This window comes from Ambystoma mexicanum, chromosome 8 (genome assembly GCF_040938575.1).
Source record: "Ambystoma mexicanum isolate Mex_15411 chromosome 8, UKY_AmexF1_1, whole genome shotgun sequence".
Classification (NCBI taxonomy): domain Eukaryota; kingdom Metazoa; phylum Chordata; class Amphibia; order Caudata; family Ambystomatidae; genus Ambystoma; species Ambystoma mexicanum.
In genome coordinates this window covers 1490618573-1490645831 of record NC_090929.1, presented here as the reverse complement: position 1 = coordinate 1490645831, position 27259 = coordinate 1490618573, and the positions used below count along the sequence as shown (strand labels likewise).

The window sequence follows — 27259 nt, the reverse complement described above, 5'->3', positions numbered from 1 at the left end:
AAAGAGTGTGGCGTTGAAGATGACACCAAGGTTTTTTGCCTCGCAGGAAGGCAAAGGAAGAGGGCCCAAGGTGGTCTGCTATAGTGAGAGAGGAAACACAGTGGCAAGGGTCCCAATGAGAAGGATCTCTGTCTTACTGGCATTAAGGCAGATATTGTTGGAGGCGCTCCAATCCTGAATCGTGGATAGACAGTCAGGAATGAGCTAGAGATGAGAGGAGGATGAGGGGAGCCTGAAGGAAAGCTGAGTCATCCGCACAACACTGAAAGTTAGAGGATAAGGTAGAGATCAGGGAGGCCAAAGTGGCCAAGTAGAGGTTGAAAAACCAGCGTGAGAGGATAGAGCCCTGGGGAATGCCACAGGTAGAGAGAGGTGGCGGAGAGAATGGGACCACGATCGACCTGGGAGCGGAGTGGCGGTCCAAGTGGAAGTAGGTCAGTCACTCTAGGGTCTGATCTGTGATGCCCAGGTTCTCACAGAGTCGATTGATCAGGATGGCGATGTTGACCCTGTCGAAAGCAGAGGAAAGATGAAGGATGAGAATAGAAGGAATGCTGGAATCAAGGTTAGAGAGCAGCACAGGTGTTAAGGAGAGCAGTGTCCATGCCTCTGGCAGCTCGGAAGCCAGACTGATGGTCATGGAGACAACCAACAGATTCAGTGTGGAGAGTAAGCTGGGAGATGGCAAGCTTTTCCAAGAGTTTGCTCAGGAAAGGTGGAGATTGAGCGATAGTTTTCCAGCAGGTAGGATCAGCAGACTGCTTCTTGAGGAGTGGGTGCACAAGGGAGTGCTCAAAGGGAGAGGGGAACATTGCAGTGGCGAAAGAGTGATTACAGAAATCGGCCAAGGCTGGAGCGAGGGTGTCAATATGGGCTTTGATGGTTCTGGAGGAGCAGCGGAGCACCTGTTTGGACGACACTTTCATAGATCGGACTTGTCTAGAAACCTCGTCAGGTGTTGTCAGAGAGAAAGAGGAAAAAGGAGGAGGAGAGAAGAGATGGCCAAAATGGGCCGAGAGAGGAAGAGGACATAGAGGACAGGATGTCCTGAGATTTAGCAGAGAAATGAGAGGCCAGAGGTGTACAGAGGGCATGGGAGGGAACAGAAGAGGTATAGACCACAACAGGATTGACCAGTTCCTTGCAGATTTTAAAGAGTTTGGCCGTGTTGTTCGAGGCCATGGAGACACATGCTTTATTGTGTGCTCTCTTCTTGATGAGTGTTATTGCTTTGACTGGCATTTTTCTGAAAACAGTCTAGGTATGTCTAAATGTGGCCTGGCATTCTGTACTATAATGTTATTACGTGTTTACACTGGTCTACATTGTGCAGCCAGTTGGAAGCATTAATGTTCCTGTGCACTGTTGGTGACTTGCATGTATTGGATTGTGTTACCCTACAAAACAATTGCAAACACTCTGGCTTTATAGCCAATTTATCTCAGAAAGTGTGCTGTATATTGCATTAAAACACATATTTATATCTTTTTCCTAGTGCAGTGTGCGGCATACCCCTTCAGCAGCACGTTCATGCGTATTGTGCAAGCGTGACAGTCTAGGCCGGCCCAGAGTGTGGCGCAACCCGTGATTTGTTGCCGAGTTGGGGGGCCCCCTCAGCATGGCTCGCAGGGGGGCCCCCACATTTTGTGTTACGCCACTGCTCGGAGCACGCAGCGGTGCTTCGCCTGGCTTGGGGCCCTCTCTAGGGCCCAGGGCCGGAGATAGCGTTTAGGGCGCAGACAGGAACCGCCCCCCACCATAACCGGGCCCCTGCGACAGGCAGCACGCGGCCTCAAGAGGGCCCCCATATCAAGGCCGGGGACACAGGCCACTGAGGTGGCACACACATATATTGAACGCGGCCTACGCCTTTGGCCCAGCAGCTCCGAAGGACAAGCGCAGTGCCCTGGGAGATTTAGACGCCACAGCCAGCCACGGAAATCAGGGCAAGAGACTTGCGCACGAAGTGAGGACAGTGCAGAGGGTTGGGCCCCCATCTATGGGGCGTGTGCCCTCCTCTGCACAACCACCAGTCTTTCGCCCCCCCCCCCCCCCGGGGCCTGAACCTCGATCTAAATCAAAGCTACTGGTCAGGAGATCTCCCCCACGCCATCTTGCCTGGGCCTACACCCAAGACCACGCTGACAACGGAGCACCCCTCCCACTGGAAAGGCTCCCCCGCGCTGAGAGCTGGGCCCCCGTGTGCTGCGGAGTGTGTGCCCTTCTCAGAGCCAACGTCCATAAAGATGCCCGCCTCCACTGGACCTCAACACTGTTAAACGGGTGCCCCCCAATAAACCAAGGCGCAGCACGCACCCTGCCCATCCTCAACTGCCCAGACTCCTCTACCAGAGGGCACCCTCCAACCTTTGAGCCATATTCAGTCGGGTGGCTGTGGAACCAGGGACAAGCCTTGATTTCTGCTCTCTGGCTGTACCCTTAGTGGGATCTCTTGCCCAAACACCGCCAAACCCAACGTATGAACGCCAAGGAGAGACTGGCGGCATACCAGTTCTCACTCTCACAACACAGCTATTGCGCATCCGGAGTCGCCACTATGTCATCACCGGGCCCCGAGCCAGCCTCCACCAAAGCGGACGTCACCGATATCCTCAACGAAATGCGGAGTATGAGAGCTTACATTGGTGGCAAAATCGAATAAATAACCCAAAGGATGGACAAGATGGAGGACAGGCTTGAAGAAATTGAGCACAACCAGACCTCGCTGAACACCCTAGAGACCTAAATGGACTTGCGACTCGCCGGACTCGAAGCCAGGGAGGAGGAATTTCACCTAAAAATCGATGACTTGGAAAACAGAGAGCGGCGCAATAACATACGCAACTTCAGAATTCCGGAGAATGAAGGCGAGACTAAGTCAGACCTGAAAAGAACATTGCATAGCATAATGAAGTCGCTTTTCAATGATGACTCAATTGATGAACCCAAAATTGAACGTGTCCACAGGGCTGGGGGAAAACCAGGAGGCCCGCAATCGGTGCTTGCCCGATTCCATTACTACGCAGACAAGGCCAGGGTCTTGGACAAGGCCAGAAACACTCCGCAAGTCACGTTGGGCCCGGTTCATGTCTCCATATATCAAGACCTATCCCCCCTCACACTAGCAATGCAGAGAAAGTGCCAACCACTCACCAAAATGCTGAAAGAAAAAGGGGTCCGATACCGTTGGGGTTATCCCTTCTCGCTTTCCTTTGAATGGGAAAGCAATGCCATAAAACAAATCTCAGAAAAGGATATTATGTGCTGCATATTTGACCTATTGGGTACCCAAGAGGAGGAACCATCACAGAGCGGAAACAGGCCAGAGGCAAAGGAATGGCACACCAAAGGTCCACGGAGAAAGAAGATGCAGGGCGCCAGGAAATATAGACGGATGAACGCCCCCCCGGACACCGAACATTGAACCCACTTTGTTCCTTTACTTGTTTCTCTTTTCATGGGTGCGCCTGACGACGGACATTAGGCTAACTAGAGACCTCTGAGAATGTCAGATGGACACCCATTGGGTAGCAACGGGGGAGGGTGGAATCGTTGTCCTCACACCGCCCCACTTGATGCGGATGAGGTGCTCACAAAGCAACCTGGGGTGAGGGTACACTTAGATGATGTGAATCGATGCACTTTAGTGGGCCTTAAAGAAGGTGGAGGAAGCTGAGGTTTGTGTGCGGCCCGGGAAAGGTAGCACGTAGGAGGTGGTGTGAACCGATATCGAAATGAAGGAGGGCCCTTACAAAGTTTTGCCGGGGACCGAATATCGGGCACAAATGACCGAGATCTTATTGTTGAAATGCAGTTCAGTTCGTTAACATGTTTACATATGCAGGGGGGGGGAGTTGGGGGCTCATGGTTATGTTTTATAATTAAGTGGTTGGGACCGTTTGAGGTGCGGTTCCCGTTGGTGGTCCGAAGACGATTGGGTGAACATAACCCAGCCGGATCGGACGCCGTATGGCTTGGGGGGGGATGGGGTGGGCTAGTGCAACTCGAAGGGTCAGGTGGAACGGATGAATACGAAAATGAGAAGAAGAGAAAGGCACACCTAATACTGTTGAAGGCTGAGCTACAAGGATGTTCAGCGGCCCCCATAGGGCCACATAGGAATCGTCTTACTTGTGTAGGAATAGGCATATGGCAGGCGCTTAGAGCAGAGACATTGAGGCAGGCGCACTTATTGGGCTACCTCACACATTGCAATGGCAGCAACACCTAGACATTTCAAGCTATGCATATGCACACTCAATGTAAAAGGCTTGAATTCCCCCACTAAACGCTCGCTGGTAGCGAGGGAATTTAAGAGGTCTAACATTGATATTATGTTCTTACAAGAGACGAAGCATCAGAAGGATAGCGAGAAGGGGATCCCCAGTGGTCTAGTGGGGCATACATATTGGAGTTCGGGTGTCCTCAAAAAAGCTGGGGTGGGGATCCTGGTCCGGAAGAACCTCTGCATGAAGATCCTAAATTCCTGGACTGACACGGAGGGTAGGGCCATGTTAATAGTGGGATCCATTCAAAACACAGTCGTAACCCATGCCACAATTTATGCACCCAACCAAGGCCAAAAGGGAGCGTATCGACGTCATCGACTCGGGACGCCTACGCTGAAAAAGTTTTCTGAAGCAGCACAGCTGTGGTAATTACTGTCAAAGATGTGGAATACGTCAGAGGACACAATCCCCTCGAATGTGCTGTGGAATCTTGCTTTAAGATCTTCCTCATCTTCTATCCAGTGTAAATTGCTGAAATATCTGTGCTGCCACCATTCTATTGCTCCCTAGACCAATGGACTAAAGTTGGGAGTCAATTTTGACTGGCTTGAACCAGAGTCGCTCACCTCTTCCTGGGACATCCTGGCCCGAACTCCCGAAAGACGATGGCGGGGTGGGTCTCCCAGACATAGAGCAGTACTATAGAGCAGCACAACTGCGAGTGCTAATCCCACACGTCAGACAACAAAAAGACCCTCAATGGATAGGCTTAGACAACTACTATCTCCGTCCTTTTATCGTGGGGGAATGATTATGGGTACCTGGGCCCCAATTACGAAATAGCATTAAAAATCACCCCATCCTCGGGACCATATGGCCCATATGAAAACCAAACAAAGGAATGAAAGGAGTCACAACATGGCCCTCCCCCCTGGCGCATTTAAGGGCCCCGGGCATTCGGGATGACATTCCTGATCCAGGCAGTTTTGAATCATGGTACGAGGCAGGGCTTGAAAGGGCAGGCCAATTGCGGAGGAATAACGCTTTCATCACTATCCAAGAGCTGGAGGAAGCTCTCGGCATAGGTCAGCTCTCAGTTTTCCAATACCTAAAACTAAAAGGTGTTATGACCCGGGAGGTCTGGACGGAGGCGCTACAGAGAGACCTCACCCTGTTCGAAAAAATTCTAGACACATACATAGGCTCCAAGGGACTCATCAGTGCAATGTATGCAGCACTAGTTGGTGTCAACACAACCCCCTCGATCACTTTGAAACATAAATGGGAAAAAGACCTTGGGAGACATCTCACCCCAGAAACATGGCTCAAGATTTGTAGAAGGACCTCGAAAACCTCTATCTCTTGTCAGTACAAATTGCATGGGATTAAGCTTTTGTATAGGTGGCAGTATGACCCACTAGCCAGGATGTATCAGGATGTGAGTCCTGTCTGCTGGTGGGGCTGCGGCCAGAAAGCAGACTACTGGCACATGTGGTGGGGATGTAGGGCGGTCCAGGCATATTGGGACAAAGTGCTCAGTTGGATAAAAGAGCTTGAAGGAGAGGAAAGGGAGAAGCACCCACTCTTGATCCTATTTAGTTTGGTCGAAACGGAAGAACAAACACTCAAATTGCCCATAATGACACATGGGCTCTTGCTTGCTGCGAGGGCCTGCCTTACAACTGTGTGGAAAAGAATTAGTCTACCAACTAAAGCTGAGTGGATCAACATCTCCCGTAATATCTTCAATATGGACAAGCTAACAGCAGCCATTCATGGTGATCGCACTTCCATTGACAATGAATGGTCCGAGTTCCGAGCCAAGTATATTGCACAAAGTTGAGTGTGCAACACGATACAGCTAAAGCGTCATTGCAATGATCTGCCTACTACTCTAATGTTAATTCCGAAATGTCTTATGCAAGGGCCACTTTTCTAAAAAAGTCTTTTGCCTATGAACTGCTTCGCCGGACTGTAAAATTTACTTTAGACCAGCTGTCGCCTCAAGGGCTGCTGGGTGGGGGTAGGGGGGCAGGGGTCAGGTTGTGGTTAGTCGTTAAGTATGTGCAACTGTAAAGCAGTTGAGTTATTCTGTATTCTTTGTAATGAAAACTGCATTCTCTAGGTTTGAAAAACAATAAAACCAATTTAAAAATATAGCTCGGGGCACGCATACGTGCGTTGAGATATTTAAAGTATAAAATGGTTGCTGATTTAGAGGCTAAGTCCACCATCAGCTGTTCTCTGTTCGGAGTGTTTCATCGGGTTTCCATGACTGATTTGAATTGCCACTTGGTAAACTCATAGGGTTATCCACAGTGTGCCTTTTCCAAATGTCTACACAAGATTGAATCTGGACCAAACAGCTCTTTAACGTAAGACTCTTCTTGGTGCTGAACAGGTCAAGCAACAATCTGGACAATTAACCAGTCAGGCCATTTACAAGTTTTAGTACATGATGATGTAGCTCATGCTCAGCTTCACCAAGATGGGATAAAAGCAAACCTCCAAATAGATGGCCTCAACAGGGGAGTAGTGTGCCAACGTCAAGAGTCTCCTCAATAGTGCATGTTCCAATTTGACCAATGCCAAGCCTTTCCCCAGGGCTGATATCTCCACCCAGTATAGACTAATCGGCAGGATCTTGACCAGGTATAATTTCACCAGTGTACCCACCAGCCTTAAAGGCAAGTGAGAAAATAGCCACTGCTACCTGCACGGTTTTAATTTGAGTCTGTTCCAGATGTGTCATGACAGTTGAGTATCAAGAGAAATCATCAGATATTTATATGAGACGATCTCAATCTCTGCCCTATTTAGCCGACATGTAAAATGCTTCATTTTTCTCTGTTTTGGAAAAAAGACCATTATTTTGGTCTTAGCAATATTAATTTTAAGAGAATTGAAGGTGGAATATACACTGAGTAAATCCAGAGCGACCTGCAAGCCGCTGGGAGTGAGATCTAGCGAGGCTATATCATCTGCGTAGGCCAACCACTTTAGTGGGGAATCTCCTAATTTAGGCGATATAGTGTCGGAATTTACAAAGGCTGCTCCAACATCTGACAGATATAAATTAAACACTGGAGCAAGGATGCACCCTTGCTTGAGCCCCATATGTGCCAATCCATCCTGTCATTTTGGCCAGCTGGCCGAAGTGCACTTTAACCTTGGTTTGCTCATGCAGGTCGATCATTTTTAATAGACCAAGCGGTATGTGCCAGCTCATTAGCTTTGGCCACAACCTTATCAACGGTGTTGAAGGATACACAGAAATCTATAAAGGTACCATATACAGCAGTTGCGAATCATCCAGGCCTGTTGCACCATAGTGACAAGGGCAAGGTCATTGATGGTAGCGCTATGGCCTTTCCTAAAGCCTGTTTGATTGCATGGGATGATATTATATTGCTCTATTCAACAGTTAAGCTCATCGAGAAGCACCCTGGCAAATATTTAGGCCGGTACGTCTAACATAGCTAGGAGTCGATAATTCTGTGGATCAGAACGACTTCCTTTTTTGTAAACTGGATGATAATGCCCCTCCAGCAAGATGGAAAAACCTGGCCTTCACCAATCCAACAGAATCCATACATTTTTGCGTCATATTTAATGAGCTGTTTACAGAGGCAGTTAGGGCCAGGTGCTTTCGGTGATTTACAGGCTATAATTAATTTGGCCATATCTGATGGTTCCTTGTTATTATCATAATTCTGGGCACGGCATACGCCCAAAGTCTGTAGCATGTGGTTTTCCCATTCTGTTGCAGAGATCCCCCAGTTCTCCAGATAAGATTTTGAAGTGGGAGTATTTTACTCCCTATTTTTTAAAGTTGGGAGTAAAATTATTTTTAGGGAGTAAAAACCCAAGACCAATTCTCAATGAGAATATTTTATAAGTGAGTAAAATAATTTTAACTGGGGAAACCGAACTGTTTTTGAAATAATTCCTTTGCACCTAGTTATTCATACACGTTAAAAGATACAGGTTCACTTCTTCCAGTTTGGCAGTAATAATAGTAGTTTCTTCCTATGCTACTATGTACACGACTGGACCAAACATATGCATGGAGCCATTTGGGTGAAAGAAGGGGCACAAGGTCCTACGTGTCAGAGTCCTATTTTTTGTTGGGAGTAGTCCTTATCTGTATGGCTGCCCCGTCGCCCCCAACGTTTTATCCCTGTACACCACTGCCATTAATAATTTTCCAGAACACTTTATGATTATTTATGGTACAGCTATAAACCGGGTTACGCCACTATGCACATTCCACATGGAACTTGTGTTTCTTGAACCATCTGTGATCATTAGCCTTAATCTTTTTCACCATATGGGCATGTTTTGACGGGTTAGTTGTAAATTAGCCGATTTACGGAGATCTCTCCGGAGAAGCCTTTCCCTGCTGTTAATTTCTTTATTTTAAGGGTGAAGGAGACAAGATGTAAGGCCAATTCCTTTGCTGGAGAAGCCGCTAAAGCTGCAGGTGATGCCATCTCTAATTTTCTCAACATCCTGTCGTAACACTGTATGGCTAATGGAGCAGATTCCAAGTTTTGAGAGGCAACCTGGTCACACTTTCCAGTGAATAAGAGCTCAAAAGAACCAGTGCCAACCTAGAAGCCTTCTCAATCTTATTAGAGTTCCAGGAAACTCAAGTAAGTTGTGAATTTACTGACAATGTCCCGTGGGTTTCCTGTTCAGACTGTTGTCCCCTCATAGCAATACTAACAAAAATGGGGTGGTGGTCACTTTAGTGTCGATGGAAGACACAGGTCTTCAATCAAGGTAGGGACCTGCGAGATAAAGATATCGTCAATAATGCTGGAGGAGTTGGGGCTATCCAAGGGCCGGTCTCCATTGGCCATGTAGAAGCCAAATTAGTATAGCAGGTTTGCCTAACCAATACCTCGGTCGCAGGCTTCATCAAGTCTGCAACTCAGAAGAGTGGTGGGCCCGAACTCCAGATCTGGTTCTTCTACATCGTGTCACATGGAATCCTGCACACAAGTAGTGGAAGGTGCCTCTCGATGTTATCAATAATGGCCTCCAGCTCCTTAAGGATTTCAACATGTGGCATAATATAAGGAGGATCAGTAGAACGGGTTGACTCTGGCAAAATTTAGAACATATCACATTTTATTTAAGTTACTTTATTACAAAAATATATCTTTGATTTCATAAGTACTCTAAAAAAATCCAACAATTCATCACCTCATTCATACCCTAATACACTCCCCATTCTAACATATCTATCTAAAAAACACCAAAATCTACCCTGCTTTCAATTTTTGGCAGAGCATCCACTATTTATTGTTGTTTAATAGCATATTCAACAATGACCCAGTCCATAATATCAAGTGTCATTATGTAGCTGATGTGGTATTTGACCAGATATCTTGTTTGTAGAAAAACGTCGACACGTGTTTCGGTCAGAGACCTTCTTCAGGACGTCGGGCAAGAGGACAATACTCCGCCCTATTATAAGCTTGTATAGGCCAGGATTCAATCCCCAAGAAGCAATTCCTAGGATCGTGAAAAAGGACCACAGGAATTAATCCTCCACTGGCCTCGGTATTTATATCGAGCATATATCTGATGGTACAGAGAGCAACTCGTGTGGGACCTACACGGTTGTGCAGGCAGGACGTACACTAATGTACTGAAATCACTAGATCCTCAATGGACTCCTCGATAACTGGGTACAATCAATCGACAGCCAAAGGCAGGAAAAACCACTACTACGGACGGCGTTCCATTCGCGCGTAACCGCCAACTCTGTTAACAGTTATTTGTGTTAACAGAGTTGGCGGTTACGCGCGAATGGAACGCCGTCCGTAGTAGTGGTTTTTCCTGCCTTTGGCTGTCGATTGATTGGACCCAGTTATCGAGGAGTCCATTGAGGATCTAGTGATTTCAGTACATTAGTGTACGTCCTGCCTGCACAACCGTGTAGGTCCCACACGAGTTGCTCTCTGTACCATCAGATATATGCTCGATATAAATACCGAGGCCAGTGGAGGATTAATTCCTGTGGTCCTTTTTCACGATCCTAGGAATTGCTTCTTGGGGATTGAATCCTGGCCTATACAAGCTTATAATAGGGCGGAGTATTGTCCTCTTGCCCGACGTCTTGAAGAAGGTCTCTGACCGAAACATGTGTCGACGTTTTTCTACAAACAAGATATCTGGTCAAATACCACATCAGCTACATAATGACACTTGATATTATGGACTGGGTCATTGTTGAATATGCTATTAAACAACAATAAATAGTGGATGCTGTGCCAAAAATTGAAAGCAGGGTAGATTTTGGTGTTTTTTAGATAGATATGTTAGAATGGGGAGTGTATTAGGGTATGAATAAGGTGATGAATTGTTGGATTTTTTAGAGTACTTATGAAATCAAAGATATATATTTGTAATAAAGTAACTTAAATAAAATGTGATATGTTCTAAATTTTGCCAGAGTCAACCCGTTCTACTGATCCAATATATAGTTTTGTGTTGCATAATACCTGAAGGATCAGGGACTATAGTGCAGGTTTACCCCTTTATTTTTTCTTCATAATATAAGGAGGGACATAAACATTAAGGACTTTGAATTCTCCCCCAGCCCCAGACTTAATATCTCCAGTTGACATAATTCTTCCCATCAGGATAAAATTGGACATGTGGGGCAATTCCTTGAGTAACAGGGGATGTTTTACACCCAAAATCAAGTCCCCCTTCGGCGTAAACCTAAATCTTTGGCTAGCCAATTTAGAGATAATACACTATCCATCAATGGCTGTAGAGGCTGAATGCCATGACACAAACAGTGTCTAAAACCTCCAGTAATCCATCCTGTTCAATCAAATGAGTTGCCCCTTGTGTCCCAGGACACCATGAGAAACGGGAGGCTAGGACCCAGCCAGCCCCCTCTGCCCTATCAGGTTTGCAAGCCACTCCCAATGGCACTACTCCTCAGGCTCCCTAGCAGCTAGACTTTTGTTAACCACACCGCCACGGTGGCCCTGAAGGAGGCCCGTCGTGGGCATCTGGGAGGAAGTGCCAAGGTAGTCCTCCATAGAGCTCTTTTCTGTAGAGCATCATTGCTGAAATTCACATTTTTTTGAAGGTTTTGAGCCAAATGTTCAACTGCCATGGAGCAGTCGTGCCTTCGGGAGAGTGGAAATTTGTTAAGAGTGCCATCACAATTGTTCCCACCTGCAATGTGATCCACAACCAAGCATTCATAACCCATTCTTGAGAGTAAATCACGATGTTGCAAAAATGAATAAGCGAAGTCGCATATTTGAAATTTTCACATATTGCATATCATCGCTTCTTATGTAATGCAATGGAATGATACCCTGAAACAGTTCCAACACTCTGGATATATTCAAGTAGAAGGTGTCACTGTGACAGAATACAGTACAGATTTTGAGAACCTTAAGCTTCTTTGAGGCCTCACAGACAGACGAAACCTCAGTCAGTTCAGGGGTGGAAACACAGGAATCAGTCTGCACTGAAACGCTTAAGGCAACACCACGAGGCTCAGCGTCTACCGTGCCAAACAATCCTTCAAGGCAGTACACCACTTCATTGCCGTCATCACCATTCGTCCTAGGTTTTATTGCGTGCCCTCCTCTGGTTTTACACTGCTTAGCCTTGGATTGTAAGTTTACTTTAGTGCGCCCCTGGACCCGATTGACTTAGTTACGCATGTTCCCCTTGCTCTTATCAGGATCCAAGATCACCTCGTCCTCAGACCCCTCTTCAATGGAGAAGGAGGTGTTAACCACATAATGAGGAAGGGTTTTCACCCTGCCCTTAGTGTGATCCTGCGACCCCCTGAAAGCGGCTTTGGAGTTGGGGACTCTCGTCTGGATTCCCTGTTGGTATGGCCACCGACTGTGGCGCCTTTGGTACAAGTACCGCCAGACTTCGACGGTCAAGCTCATTAGAATGCCCTTTCCTATTCTTTTTGGTGCACACATCCTCATACATTACTGTCTATTTGATAGCTCATTTAGATTTGCGTCTTTACCAATCATCAGCCGATACACGAGCCACATGATTGAAGTGGGGCTGAGACACCTGCTCACTATTTATGTGTGTCATCAACAACTCAGTGAATGAGGCAATGCCAGTCAACATTGTATCCATAGTAGAGGCTTGAGCCTCAATGGTTGTGAAAATCCAACCTGGAGATCCTGTCGCCTCATTCAGTATGGTATTCTGCCGAGACAGTTTACTTGCTAGATAACCTTCTCTCCAAAGCCTCAGCTAAAGTTGGTAATTTACACCATATACTTGTCCCTGTTTTCTATGCCGGAGACTCTGAAGGTCTTTTGAGGACAAGTCTGTGTTGAACGGCAGAAGAGAGCTGTACTATTTTCCCCACATATTTTGCAGCTCTCACCAGCACTAAGTGTCTGAACCAGCAGAACTTCACCTTCCTTGCAAATTTGCACCATCACCGTTGTAGGTTTTCCCATAACACCAGGCCGAGCGATAGCGACAAGCTTTGCAGCACGTGTCACAGCTGCACCACAAGCACCACGCTTTGGCGTCCTGCCCACCAGGCAAGGTACAGCGAAGACAGCTCAAAGGAAGCCCAAATGGCTCTATGAACCAACAGTTATCACTCTGCCTGCTGATGATGTAGATCCCACAAAGAACATTTAATTACTGCAGAAATGCAGACAAGCCAAAATGTCAAAAATAATTAATTAAAAGTTTGTTCACCGTGAAGTGAGGCAATTTCCCCAGTCGCCACAGAAAAGTGTCCAGACTCAGAGCTGCTCTACCACCACGGACTGCTGCAGACTGACTCTGCACCAGCGCTCCGTGCTGTGAAAGGGGTATTGCATGGTATAGCCCACCTCTTCAAACCAGCTCCAACTGCAACAGCAGAACTGGTAAGCAAAAGTGTCTGCTGCAGATTGACTCTGCACCAAATCTGCCTACTTTTTAAATGTTTGGACAGTTCCATTAGATGTCCCCTCCAACTAATGAATTTCCAACACCATATGATATTTCAGAAAATGTTCACAAAATATTCCCTTGATTTGGACGGCTTCATTGAGCTACATTTTGCAGTACTGCAACATGACCAACAGTTTTTGGACAGTTTGTCTACAGAGTTCAAACTGTCTCTTGAACTAAAGCTTTATTTACCTGGTTAGGATAGGGGTTGGGCCTTTTTTAGGACCACTCTTTGGATTTTGATCATTAATAAGCCTTGATATTTAAATGCGTTATTCACCATTCTGAACTTCTTTCCCACTCCTAAAATCTCTCAAATAGTCAATGCATTTTTCTATACTGGTAAAAGTGTGTGTCACTGATTTTAATTGCTGTTTCTCTTAGGCACTTTACTGTTTTTATGCATACTTCTTCTAAATTCCAAAGCACTTCACTTTCAGTGGATATTTCTGAATACATTCATATTTTGTAGTACATATAAAGTGTAGCCTTCTCTTTACTGTTTGATTATATGTAACCAGCTGCACCTTGTTATCCCCCATGGCTGCTCCGTCACATTTACCATAGGGTGAGTTAGGACCAACTTGGTGGCAACCCTGCAGAACACTACAGGCTTTTGTTTATAAGCCCTCACCAGAAAACACTTGAGGACTCTCCCTATAAGGGTTCTTCTTGAGTTGCTTTTTGAACTCTGCACTTCATGGTAGGACTTATAAAAGGATCATGCGAAGTGAGAACTTCCTCTTCACAGATGTAGTAAATGATGGAAATGGATTTGACCGACTGTCGTATCTTGTCCATATGGTCAAAGACAAAGCAATCTGCTGGGATCTCTCCTTGAACAAATTCTCTGCTATGATGCTCTACAGTATTTCAGGTGCTATGCCATCTCCACCAGGGATCCAATTGCCGGACTACAAGGGTAACTCAATGTCCGAGTGTTTTATTAAGGGGTCTATATAAAGTGTGGTACAAATTAACAAAATAGGGACTTCGTAAACTTTAAATAAAATTGTCAGGAGCGTTCTGCGGATCTCAAACTAACTCAAAATTCCAGGCTAACTAAAAGTTCAGAATTGCAGTTCTTCAATTCAGAGTTTTTCTTTTTTTTTTTAAACTTTTATTTATTGGCATAAAGGTCAAGACAGGCACAGTTCAAATTACATGGCAATGAGCTGACAACATAACCGTACAATCGGCACCACACCATGGTTAGGTTATACATCACAAGCTGATAACAACTGATATCGCGGGGAGGCGTCGAGAAGCACAAAGAAAAGGCAAAAACCAATAGGAGAAGTTAGATCACCCGTGGCATGTCGGATTGTCCTGGTAGGGGAGATGAGGTCAGTTCCACTTCATCTCTGCCATTTAAATAGCTACAAAATTCCGACCAGACATTTTTGGGGCGAGATGTCAGAGGTAGGGATCCAATGTATTCCTCTTCGCACATTTGTGTCCAGGTAAGGGCTTTCAGCCACATCGTAAAAGTGGGAGGATTGCGGCGCTTCCAGCATTGCAATATGCATCTTTTGGCCACCATAATACTTACATTTACAAATGTTGCCATTTTCTTTACACTCTCACCTTCCCAAGCACCAAATAGTATGGCAAGTGGCTCCATAGTCACCGGAGAACCAACTATTTCGGCCGTCCAGAATGTGTTGAGGGCAGGGCAAGCCCAGGACACGTGTACATGGTCTGCCTCACAGGATTTGAATTTGGGGCACACAGGGGTCGGGGTGCCTGTGAATGACGCAACTCTATACGGTGTGTAATAGAGCCTATTAAGGAGCTTAAATTGTATGCAGCGGAATCTGGCGCTTAGGGAGACCCCTCGTGTGTGTGTGTACACATTATGCCCCAGAGATCGTCTGTGATTTCCACTCCAAGTTCCCTAGCCCAAGCCTCGCGTGGTTTAAGAGAGTTGTCCGCAGTGTTATTCAGTTGCATTTTGTACAAATTAGAAATTATGCTTTTGGCACCTCCGGAATTTGCTATATATTGTATTTCAGGAGAGTCTGGGGGTTCAATAGGGCATGAGGGCCACATCGTCCGTACTGCAGCTCTAAGCCTATAATACTGCAGCATTTCGAGTGAAGAATTAGAGTGATCAGGGCGCCATGTTTGGGGGGTGATAAAAACACCATCGGGGAAGAGGTCAGCAAGGGCACGGTATCCCAGGTTTTCCCAGTAGCGTATGAGATTTGGATCATGTGTGTGGGTGGGGGAGTCCGGGGAACTGCCACAGGGGAAGCCACTTGTAGTATGGGCGCTGTTCCTGGTCAGAGCCTAGGATGCTCCTCCAGGCCCTAACCGTAGCGGCCACCGGGTCCGCATGAGCATCTGTTTGGAATGCGCGGTACAGTAGCAGGGACATGATGTTAGTTCCACCTCCCGCCAGTTTCTCAAGTTTTACGTGTATGGGCAGATTCTGGAACATGTACCAATGGGAGGCATGACGGGCCTGTGCAGCATTCCAGTACAGGCGAAGGTCTGGGGCCGTGAAACCCCCTTTGTCATAGGGCAGCGTCATGTGTTGCCACTTCTTGCGGACTGAGCCTGGATGCCAGAGAAATTGGGCGCACTCCGAGTGGAGCTTCTTGAAGTATTGAATCCCAGGCCAGATTGGCACGTTAGCAAAGACATACAGGAGTTTGGGGACCACTACCATCTTTATTAGAGAGAGTCTGCCTGCTAGGGATAGAGGTAGATTGCGCCATTTGGAGAACTTGGAGAAGACTAGGTGGGCTGCTGCCTCGTAGTTGTCTGTCAATAGAGAGGCCTTGGCTAGTGATATTTGTACCCCGAGATACCTAACCCCACCCGGGGACCAGCGTAGAGGGTACTCACAAGACGGTCGTTGGGTTGCCACAGTAAGAGGGAAAATTTCGGACTTAGAGTAGTTGATTGTGAAACCTGGGAACGTACCTATCTTGGTGATATCACGGATGATCGGGTCCAAATATGTGGAAGGATTTCTGACATACAGGAGCACGTCATCTGCATATAGAGAGATGATCTCTGGTGCATCCATTAATCGTATGCCTTTATTGCCGTGCCGACCCCTTACATGATCAGCCATGGGTTCTATAGTGAACGCAAAAAGGAGGGGAGAGAATGGGCATCCCTGACGAGTGCCCCTGTGTAGCGTAAAGGGAGAGGAGGGAACAGAGTTTACAAGAACTCTAGCTCGTGGGTCCGTGTATAACAGTTTTATGTAAGAGGTCATTTTTGGACCCACACCCATTTTCTCCAGCACGGCCCACAAATATTGCCATGAGACCATATCAAAAGCCTTTTGGGCATCTAGTGTTACCGCCACCGCGTCCGCGCCTGGGTCAATTCTGGACATCACATTAAACAGGCGGCGGATGTTCAGCGCTGTGGATCGACCCGGGATGAAACCGCACTGGTCCTCATGGATCATGTGGGACATGAAAGGGAGAAACCTGTTAGCAATTATCTTAGCAAAGATTTTCGTGTCGGTATTAATAAGGGATAGGGGCCTGTAAGACCAACACTCGTCTGGGGGTTTTCCAGGTTTGGGGAGGACAGTTATTAAAGCTTCTCTAAGGGAGGGGGGGAGGCAATTCAAACAAAGTGATTCGGCCCAGACCCCGTGTAGCACAGGCGCTAGTATAGCCACATGCTCCTGGTAGAACTCGGAAGTGAGCCTATCCGGGCCAGGCGCCTTGTTTTGGGGAGGTCCGATATCACCTGAACTATCTCCTCCAGGGTAAATGGGGCGTCTAATATTTCACGGGTGTCTTGGGAGATAAGGGTCATAGGGATGCTCTCAAGGAGGTCGTCTAGGTCTTGGGCAGAGTGTTCTGGTTGGGGACCATACAGATTGGCGTAGAAGCTAGTGAAAGTGTCTAGTATGGACTGATCTGACCAGTGCCTCACTCCACTGCCATCTATGATGTTGTCAATGCGGGTCCCACCAGTCTCAGCACGCACTAGCCTGGCCAGGGTTCTACCCGGTCTGTCCCCCTCCCCATATCTACGGGCCGCAACAGGGCGTGTATAGTATTGTACCTCCCTCATAGCGTGTGACTCAAACTTTTCCAGCTCTGATCTGATTGCAGCTAGGGTCATTGGGGACTGAGTGGTCAGGTAGTCCTGTTCAAGTGCTTTAAGTTTGGTTTCCGAGTATGTTAAGGCCTGCCTTATAGCTTTCAGGACCCCAGCTTCTCTAGAGATGCACATCCCCCTGATATAAACCTTGAACGCCTCCCACCGAATCCCTACGGGTGTATCGGTTGTATTGTTCTTTTCAAAGAATGTAGTTATATCGGCTAGGATCTCGGCTTTAAAGACAATGTCTGATAGGGCGGTGGATTTGAAGCGCCAGTGGGGTCTTAGCGGCACTGCGTCACCGAGTTGAATCTGTGGAGTACAGGGGAATGATCAGATAGCGTGCATGCAAGTATCGCGACATCCGAGACCTTCCCTACCAGTCTGCCAGAGAGTAGAAACAGATCTATTCTCGAGGAACTGTCATGCACAGTGGAATAGAAAGTATAGTCTCTGTCATGGGGGTGGAGCGTTCTCCATACATCATGTAAATTGAGAGAATCCATATGTAAGAGGAGACGTTTGGTCGCTCGTGGTGTGGGTCTGCGACTGGTCGTCGTCCTATCTAGTAAACTGTCCAGTGTTAGGTTCATGTCCCCCCCCATATTATGGGGACGTCTATGTATCTCATGAGTATGGCCGTCACTCCGTCAAAGAACTCGGGGGAGTCAATGTTGGGCGCGTATACGTTGACCAGTAAGCATTCTTCGTGAGCCAAGGTGCAATGCAGGATCACATATCTGCCTTCTGCGTCAATGTGCGATGAGCGGAGAGTAAAATGGATAGATTTGTGAATGAGAGTCAGGACCCCTCTAGCTTGGGTGGAGTATTGGGTGAAATATCTGTTAAGACCCCAAGTTTGTGCAATGTTCGACGATAGGTGTTTAAGGGCATGTGTCTCTTGTAGTAGGAGAACCTTGACCCCGTGCCGTTGTGCGTAGGCCGCAATCCTACGAGATTTCGTGAAATTTGTCAGGCCACGTACATTCCATGACATCATTTAGGCAGCCTACGGGACATCCCAAGCAAAGGCACTGCCCTTGATAAACGCCATGAGTGCTGCCATGCTGCACCGTTGCCATCGTGTGTAACCCGTCTTAACCCCTGCGCCATTTTGAATATAACCTACCCCAACTTTCCAACCCCCCGCCCTCACTGCCCTGTCCCAACTAGCAGTGTGTGAATACCCACCCCTAAAGTGAACTATTGGATGCCATCCCCAACTTGGCGATGCATGAAAAAAAAGCCCAACCGGGGCGAAGATACAAACATTTAGATTCTACAGGAATTGCAGCTGCAGTGGGGGCCACCGCTGCCGTTCCGCCCACCAGTATTGATATGAATCTTGAATAAACAACATAATCAGAGGCTCGGCTAACATAAATGAGGTTACAGAGCAAGGATGCATGTATTAACGGGCATCAAGACTAACTCATAAGGGGAGGACAGCGGCCAGTTCTAGTTGTTGTCCATCGGGACCTCAGGCGGCTCTGCCAGTGGAATCTGTGCCTCGATGAACTTTACAGCCTCGTCCGGGACCGTGAAGAAATAGAGCTTGTTACGATGAGTGAATTTAAGGCGTGCAGGGAAAAGCATAGCGTATTCAATCTTCCTATCACGTAGCATTTTCTTCACCCCAGCGAATCTGCGTCTCTCCATCTGCACACCTACTGAAAAATAGGGGAACATCCCGATTACTTGTGAATCCATCCTTAATTCCCACTTCTCCCTGGCCAGGCGGAGTATATGATCCCTGTCCTTATAGCTGAGCAGTTTTGCTATGATAGGTCTGGGGAAGTCCCCTGGCCGCGGCCGAGGTGCGAAGGAGCGGTGAGCTCTTTCGACCGTGAAGAATGGCGAGAGATCAGGGTCATCCAGGAGATCTCTGATGAGTTTTTCCACCGCTAGTTCCATGCGCCCTTTGAGTGCAGTTTCAGGGACCCCAATTATGCGAATGTTATTTCTCTGCAACCTCGATTCGAGGTCATCGCATTTAGATTCTGACCTGTTTCATGTCTCGGACGAGCTCTGACACTGTGTTTTGCAGAACATGCACATTGTCTTCAGTGGTGCCAGTCCTCTGCTCCACTTCAGTAATCCTAGCTCCGTGCTGGTCAAGTTTAGCCCTTAATGACGCCACATTCGCATTAATGTCATCTAGCTTTTCATGAAATGCTGCAAAGTTTTTAGCCATGGATTCCATCATAGTGGCCAAGTCCGGCTGCGGGGGGTCCGGCAGAAGGTCGCCGCCCTCCTGGGTTGTAGCGGACGATGCCTGGTCTCCCCTGGGTGTCGCCCTGGCGAACTTGTCCATAGCCCCGGCTTTGCTAGTGGCACGCGATCTGTTAGACATTCTTCTGGGGAAGAGTCAGGGCCAACACGATGATATAGATGGTGGAGGAGGCCTGGATCGCACCGTTTTGTGCTGGACCACGCTGAGGCCCCGTCGCGGCCATAGGCGCTGCAGGTGGAGAGAGCCGGGGGAGGACAGGCGAGCCCTGTGTGATTTGTGTCGCTAGGAGTATGCCCGGGCCCACATGGCTGCGAGCCGTTAGTGAGTCAAGCAGGGTGTCCCCACAGGGCTGAACGGGTGAAACTGTTCACAGCTACGTGCGTTTAGATAGTGGGATGATTTCCCCCCTCTGCAGCCCCCTGGAACCAGCAGATCCGAGTGGGAGATCCCCAGCACTTGAATATGTGGAGTCCAATCAGACAGGGCCCCTCCAGGTGGCCATGGAAGTGATAGGATAGTAAGTCACAGCGGGTGGACCGCGGGGGCCCACAGGCACCGTGGGCACAGAGAGTTCGGGGGGAGCGGTGCAGGCTTATGTTTAGGCAGTCTCCCTTGGCTGTATCTCAACACACTGGGTGAAATACCAGTAGCGGGGTGGGTGGAGAACCCCAGCAGGGCATAGAACAGCTTCCAGCACCCACCTTATAGCCTTTAGGGTGGCTAGACCCGTATGTTCCTCGGCGCAGGACTGGGGCCAATGAGGCGCGGGAACCGCGGCCAGCCAGGGGTTAATGTCGCGATCCACACCGCCGAGGGCTGTGCAGCAGTTGAGTGTCCCACATTCCAGCACAGGTGCGCCACAGGGGGGGGGGGCAGCGTTGATAGCTCCTCGGTGGAGTAATGGGGCCAATCCTGTTCATTGCCACGGGGGGCAGCGCCCACGTCCCGCGGCCGTTGCAGGCCGGAGACGCCGCTGCATGGGTGGTGGGGAAAGCAGGTACGCTCACACGGCGTCTCCGTGTCCTCAGGCCAACGAGCGAATACCCCGCTGCCCCTCAACACAGCTCAGGCGGCCCCCGATCCTCCAGCCCGGGGGGGCCGCACATGTATGCAAGTGGGCGCCGGGGCTCCAGTCCAATCCACGGCCGCAGGAACGGCCCGGCACTCCACCCGGCAGGCAGCCGTCGGAGCAGCCGCACCGAGCAGGCCAGCCACACGTACACGGCCGGGGCGGCGGGTGTCCCAAGGCCCCGCCTCGCCTGGCATAAGCGGGAGAGAAGATCCAGCCGAGGCAGAGGGGCCGCAGGTAGTCAGCAGATGACGGTGCCCAGAGATAGAACACGGCAGGGGCCCGGCGGCCGACGCTGCAACGGGCAAGAGCGGCCACGCAAGGAGGCCGGATGCCGCCGCTGGCCCAGGCACCTAATACTCAGGATGCTAGCTCCGATTTCACCCCAGACTTCGGACACAAGGAGAGGAAAGCAGCAGTAGAAGAATCGTGGCATTAGCGGTAGGGGATGATGAGGATTAGCGCCGATACAAAGCAGATTCTGGTGGGCAGGAACGGAGCTCACTGGCTAGGCAGCCATGTTGCTTGGCTGCTCAACAGTGCCCCCCAATTCAGAGTTTTTCTGAGGGTTCCCTTCCTGGGAGAGGTCTTGTAAAAAAGTCACTAGGTAAAGTTTCTAGGTGTCTCCAAACATCCATGCCCTGGTCCCTTCTGGGTTCTTTAGAGACCACAGTTTTGAACTGCTCTCATGATGTTCTTCCCTTCTTTGCCTTTTTCATCTCGGACTTGGTCTTTCTTGTTGTTAAAGTCTTCTCTTGGGCAAGACACAGGGCAACACCCTGCATCGATCTTCTGCTCAGTCTGTATAATGTCAAGCTGGGGAAGGCAATGAGGGCCCTAATAGTCTGCTATACTTGCAGCAGGGGCGCTGTGCTTTGAGAGTCCTTAGAGAATGCAGGACTATGCTGCAGCAACCATTGCCACGAGGAGTTCAGCCGCATCCATTGCGCTCCGCTCCCAGACGTTACAGGCCTAATCTTCCTGCCTGTAGGACCCGAATAACTTCTGAGTCATCCCATGCAACTTAGTGTCACGGTTCCTTCATAGTCCTGCATTCTCTAAGGACTCTCAAAGCACAGCGCCCCTGCTGCAACTATAACAGACGATTACCCACACGGACAGTACCACGATCAGCGTTCATCCTGATGAAGGCCACTACCACTTTGGGCTCTTACCCAGCCCATATGGCCGAAACAATACAGTGTTGATGTCCTGTGACACAACCCCATTGTATATGTGTTTGTAGATAGTGTTGTGTACACCGTCTTGTTCAGCATCCCCGGACCTACTACAGTCCTGGGTAGCACTTCGTCATATTTTGTCTTCAATTATCTGTACCTGAGACTTGTGCACCACTTTGGAAATTGTACCTCGATACCAGAGAGGTTGATACTCACCTGTATTTCCTGTGATCGAAAGTTATGTAAACTTTTAAAATTGGCATCTGTGCAAAAAATTGGTTGGAGGCAAAAATAAAATAGCGTCCAAACCAGATAGCTGTCTACGGATCCCTCACCCCGATTTCTAGCATTTTGTATACAGGTACCCTCCTGGGCATATCAGGGCTCTGGCAGGCGCCCTTTATATATCTTCTGAATCTATAAGAAACATCTCCCTCTTATGCTCTACCTCAGGGCTGTCTACATCCACTGCCTCTCCTGATCTCCCACTTCAGGGTCTCTAATCTTCCTTCTCTCAGATTACTTCCTGTAACAATTCTTCATCCCAGTCCTCTAACACCTTTTTTCCCCTACCAACTACTCATGTCAATCTGACTCCTCTATTCCTGCCCTCCTGGTCACATCTCTATACTTTCTTCTTCAGTGTTGTGAGCACCTGACACTTCCCAAACCAAACAATGTGTCATGATTTTCAACATACACTGTTTGCCAGAGCCTAACCTCCACCCAAAGGCAGTCAAAATGCCCCCCTGGGGCTGTGGCAAGGTTTGGGGTAGACAATAGTGCTGCACTGAACACAAGGCTCTGGAAAGAGTTTGCTCTATATGCTTAGTACAAGAGAAATCACTACCCACTGAGCATCTGGCGGGTTTGCTATTGAACAGCAATTTAATCATGGGTATTTGTATTTTGTAAAATGATTAAAGCGCTTTTGTCAAAGCGCTGCACAAATAAATGAGGAACAAAATTCATGTGAAACAAAAAACAAAAAATTGAGGAAAAGCAAGAGAAAGAACTACAGGTCAGAGCTAAGCAGATAAAGTTTAAAACGGGAGCGGAAAGGATGAAGCTATGGAGATGATCAAACATCAAGCGGAAGAGAATTCAAGAGCTCAGGAGCCAGTAAGGAAAAATAGCAGATTGTGCACAGGGAGGCTTTTGGACGGAGAGTAGGAACTGGTTAGTAGAGCGAAGAGACTATAGCAGAGGTACGTGGGGCCAAGGAAAGAGTGGACCCAAAGAGGACACCTCATTTACAAACAAAGGAGTACAAGGAGAGAGGGAGAAATGTAAAGAGAGGGAGAGGGGGAAATAAAGGGAGTTGGTAGATATTTCTCCTTTGTGAAAGGTACAGCAAGCTAAAAACTTGGTTGTAGTGTAGATCCTCCTGAGTGGGAAACTGCACAGAACCGGTTATTTGAGCGATGATCGTTCTCAATAGGGGGGGGGGGGGCTCCACACTTTTGAAAGAAACAAAAAAGATAAAAAGCTTTGTGCTTAGTGGGTGCTAACCGTAGTGGAAATTGTGTGCAAGTATGGCACTGCTTTGTACTAGCAATATGGATTTATAAAGCATGTGTGAAAGAATATTTTATGTCTTGAGTGTAAATAAAGAGTACAGTAGTTTATAGCTCATTACATTGTATTGAGAGTGTTAATTAGTATTAGTACAAATGACACAAATATAATTATATATGGGGTGTGGAGGTGTTCGTTCTAGAGCTGGTTGTCTATTTTGGTTGATTTTCACTGAAGATGACCTTACTAGAAAGATGTGTCCTGGAAAAACAGATTGGGGGAAAATGATGGTGTGAAGAACACCATGACATTTTTTGTCAGACCTTAGGAAATCTGATGTTGGCAAAAGTAACCTCATTAATACTTAAGGACGGATTGGCTCTACCCCACTAATGTCTTGTACTCAGTTCAGAATTTAATTTCATAATGGATCTAAGTTGTAGGAGTTTCTTCTGAATTCACAATGTTGATGGGCCAAAGAGATCACTTCATGATCTACAAGATCACAAAAAGGCAGATAAGTAAGCCTTGCCTTTTGGGGGGTGGCAGGGGATTTGACTGCAATATATAACAGAAAGCTGGTTTAAACAGAATAATTAAGGATGTTACTTTGACATTAGTTGTTAGAAGAGGCTAGTCCCGTGCTTTGCATGGTCCATTATATCTGTATGAGAGAGAACATCTGGTGTCTCTTAAGAAATCCCATAAATTCTTAAAAATGGCTAACAAAAGAGTAAACTAATTATCACTTTAGTAACGTTAACTAATATATCTCACATATACTCATACACTAAAAGTTAATGCTCCAAAACGATAAGGCCTCTGTGTGGCGGAAATTGCAAATACTGCCCAATTATTGGTTAGGACACCTATGGACCCTAAAAACTAAGTGATTTTGACTGGAGGAATTACCTCCACTCAAAAGGAGGTAATGGTACAGGCTGTATTGTCCTTGTAAAATCCATTCACCCAAGTAGGTGGAGGCATTGCAGAGCCAGGTCTTTAAATGAAGGGTGAAATGAAAAGGGAGAATGGTCCATAATCTCCAAGATACTTTAAGTATAGGACAGGCAGTGTAGTCCAGTAATAACTGAATAGATTGGTTAGGTTTGAAATCATTCTGCACTGTTTAAAGTGCACAAGGTAAACTTAGCGAAAGACACAAACACTGATAACATGTAGATCTGTCAAACTAAACATTGCATTATCAGTTTGAAATTATCTTCAGGAATTCAAGTTTCTTTCTTTAAAAAAATCATCAAATCACATTTGCTGGAATCAGCAATTCTACCGTCAGATTAAAAGTACATGAATTCTTTACTTCAAATGAAAAGAAAGAGTGGAGCAATTCTTACTTACCTGGCTATAAAGAAGCAAAGAAGGTATATATGGTCAGGTCCAGCAAATAGCATCACCACGCTAAGAGCTAACTTCAGGAAAAACAACCATCGAATAACAGAATAAACACCATATTTTTGACACAGGGACAAGAAATAAAGATTGTTCAAATGGGGAGCAATGTAGGCGACACCTGCGAACAAAGAAAAAGACAGTGTGGATACATTAAAGACTTGCAATTGTACATGATTATGAATAAGAAGCATTGAATCTGCACTTTACTAATTTGTTTAAAATTGATGAGCATTGCCCACATGTCTACGATCTTTTGAATACCTCAGTGAATTATAGCCAATATTCACAAGTAGTAATACCTTTTTTTAAATAGGAGGGCAATGCTGGACTGAATCTAATCACAACACATTTACACCCTGTATGACTTTAGCTACCAAGCAGGCCATCATCGATTTATTCTAAGAAAACATTATCAACTTAACTATTAGTAACTACCTTAATTCCTAGCACACACCCTGATGACAAATATATTTTTAATCACAATTAACACATTTTGTCCTCGAATATGGTAGATTGTAACAAGTCCGCAGCATGGTTATGGAGACCATAAAAAGGGCGATTAATGGCGTGGGAGCCTCTCCGAGCTTGTAGATGATGGGCCGGGGACCAGAAGGGGGTTGAGGGAGGTGGATCCCCTGGTTACCCTTTCATGGCCTCCTTCATGTGGCAGGTGATAGTTACAAACTTATATGTACCACCTCATAAACCAAACCTCGAATCTTCAGATCAAATAAACACTTTGATCCACCAACCGCTTTATTCTCAAGATATCTTTAAAACTCGCACTAATACTGTTGCAAAACATCCTGTCATATAAAAAGTGATTTTTTAAAGGCTTAGAGAAATGCTCCCTGAGCCCCTAACACTTGCACGGGATACAATATTGCTAGTTCATATTTTTCCACCAGCAGGAATTCCTGTGAAAAAGGTACACATGTCTAACTCATTATGTACCTGAAGAGAATTGCCATGCAGAGGAGACAGATTTGCACATTCACCAAGAACCAGGATTCTTTACAACTATATCAGAGTTGGAGAGACTGTCATGGGGTTTACAAGCAACATCACCACATGCTAGGGTATCAGTCGATATCTGTCCTTCCCCAGGCAAAGCTACACAGTAAGAGAGGGAAGAAATGGTTTCCAAGATGGCTGGCACGCCCAATAAAAACCTGATCTGACCCCTTTAACAAAGTATGTTCCTGTGGGCCCAGGAATGACAATCACAGCCCTGTACCAATTTTGAACCACATGTCCAGTTCCTGATGCAAAGGGTAACCCAGGGGGAACGGCCCCAAGCCCAGAGAACTCAGCAGTGTAGAGTGATACGTGGGAGGTTGTTGGTGGCAAGATGGAAAGAAAAAACAGGTGGCACAATCAGGAGAAGGTAGTAGTGAGAATTAGGTAGTTTTATCACATGGTAATGTAGCACAGAGGAGGAAGTGATTACATCTGAAAGTGAAGGTAGTAGTGAGGCAGAGGTGGTAACAGCAGGAGGTGAAGGTGATATTGAGGCAGTGATAGGGAGTAGAGAGGAGGGGTGACAACATCAGGCGGCATAGGTTGTGCTAAGGTGAAGAAGGTAACATCAGGAAGTACAGGGAACACTGTGGAGTCAGTGATAATGTCTGGAGGATAAGGCAATATCAAGAAGGGGGGGTACTATCAGGAGGTGAAGATGGAACTCGGGAGGCAAAGAAAACAGTAAGAACAGAAGTTGAAAATAGTTTGACAGTGGAGGAAGGAACAGGGATGCAGAGTGGGCCCAAGGCAGGTGGAAGAGTGAGGAAGGAATTACAAGATTCAGGCTCAGAGGCCAGAGAAAGTGCGTCAGGGGGGGTGGAGGGAAGAAAGACCAATGTCTAGATGAGAAAAGCAACAGCACCATGGGTACAGGTTTGGATGTGGAAAGGGCAGCTGTTGGCTCCTGGCATCAATTTCCTCCAAGTGAAGAAGATGCAGTTGTGGCTTGCTAAGGAAATAAGAAGGCTCACAAGGACCTGGTCAACACCTGAGCAGGGCAAGCTTTTGGAACCCTGGAAAACCTGCAATGGACTAGTAAAGGACACTGTAAGGTTCAGGGACCCTTGTAAAACCTGTAACAATACTTGGAGGCGAGAAGATCACATGCAGTGTGAGAATTATATGTGCTTCCTTCATGGTCACAAACTAGAAGTCCTTCCCTTACTTTTGTGTAAATGAAACCTTTGAAACTGTACTCCCTGGGTCTGGTCTTCTGTACATGCCATGTGGCCTATGTAAGGTATTTTCATCACAGTTTACACCTATTCATTCCCCAATAGGAAACCTCAGATAACTTTTCAAAATATTAGGGTTCAGTGATGGAAGGCATATACGCAAAGCTAGTGGATGGGTCTCTGAAGACTTTGGGGGCCGGGTACTGCAGCGTGCACCACCATGCTTGCCCACAGGCAGTATACAAGGTAAACCCCATGGCCTCCATCACATCCCTAGCCTAGTGAATCATGGCTCATCATGCTACAAAGAAAATGCTCCATACATCCTATACGTAACCTGAGCCATGCATTCAGAAACTGTGAAAAGG

The 27259-nt window shown here is 47.1% G+C and overlaps 1 protein-coding gene across 3 annotated transcripts in view; it reads right to left on the bottom strand.

The window, feature by feature from the left end:
- The window catches only part of MFSD13A (major facilitator superfamily domain containing 13A), a 508579-nt gene that overhangs the window by 120747 nt on the left and 360573 nt on the right, over positions 1-27259 (bottom strand). For all 3 annotated transcript variants that reach the window (XM_069611670.1, XM_069611671.1, XM_069611672.1), the window contains exon 7: positions 24640-24811. In XM_069611670.1, coding sequence (XP_069467771.1) covers positions 24640-24811 — 172 coding nt within the window. The remainder of the gene's footprint in view (positions 1-24639; positions 24812-27259) is intronic.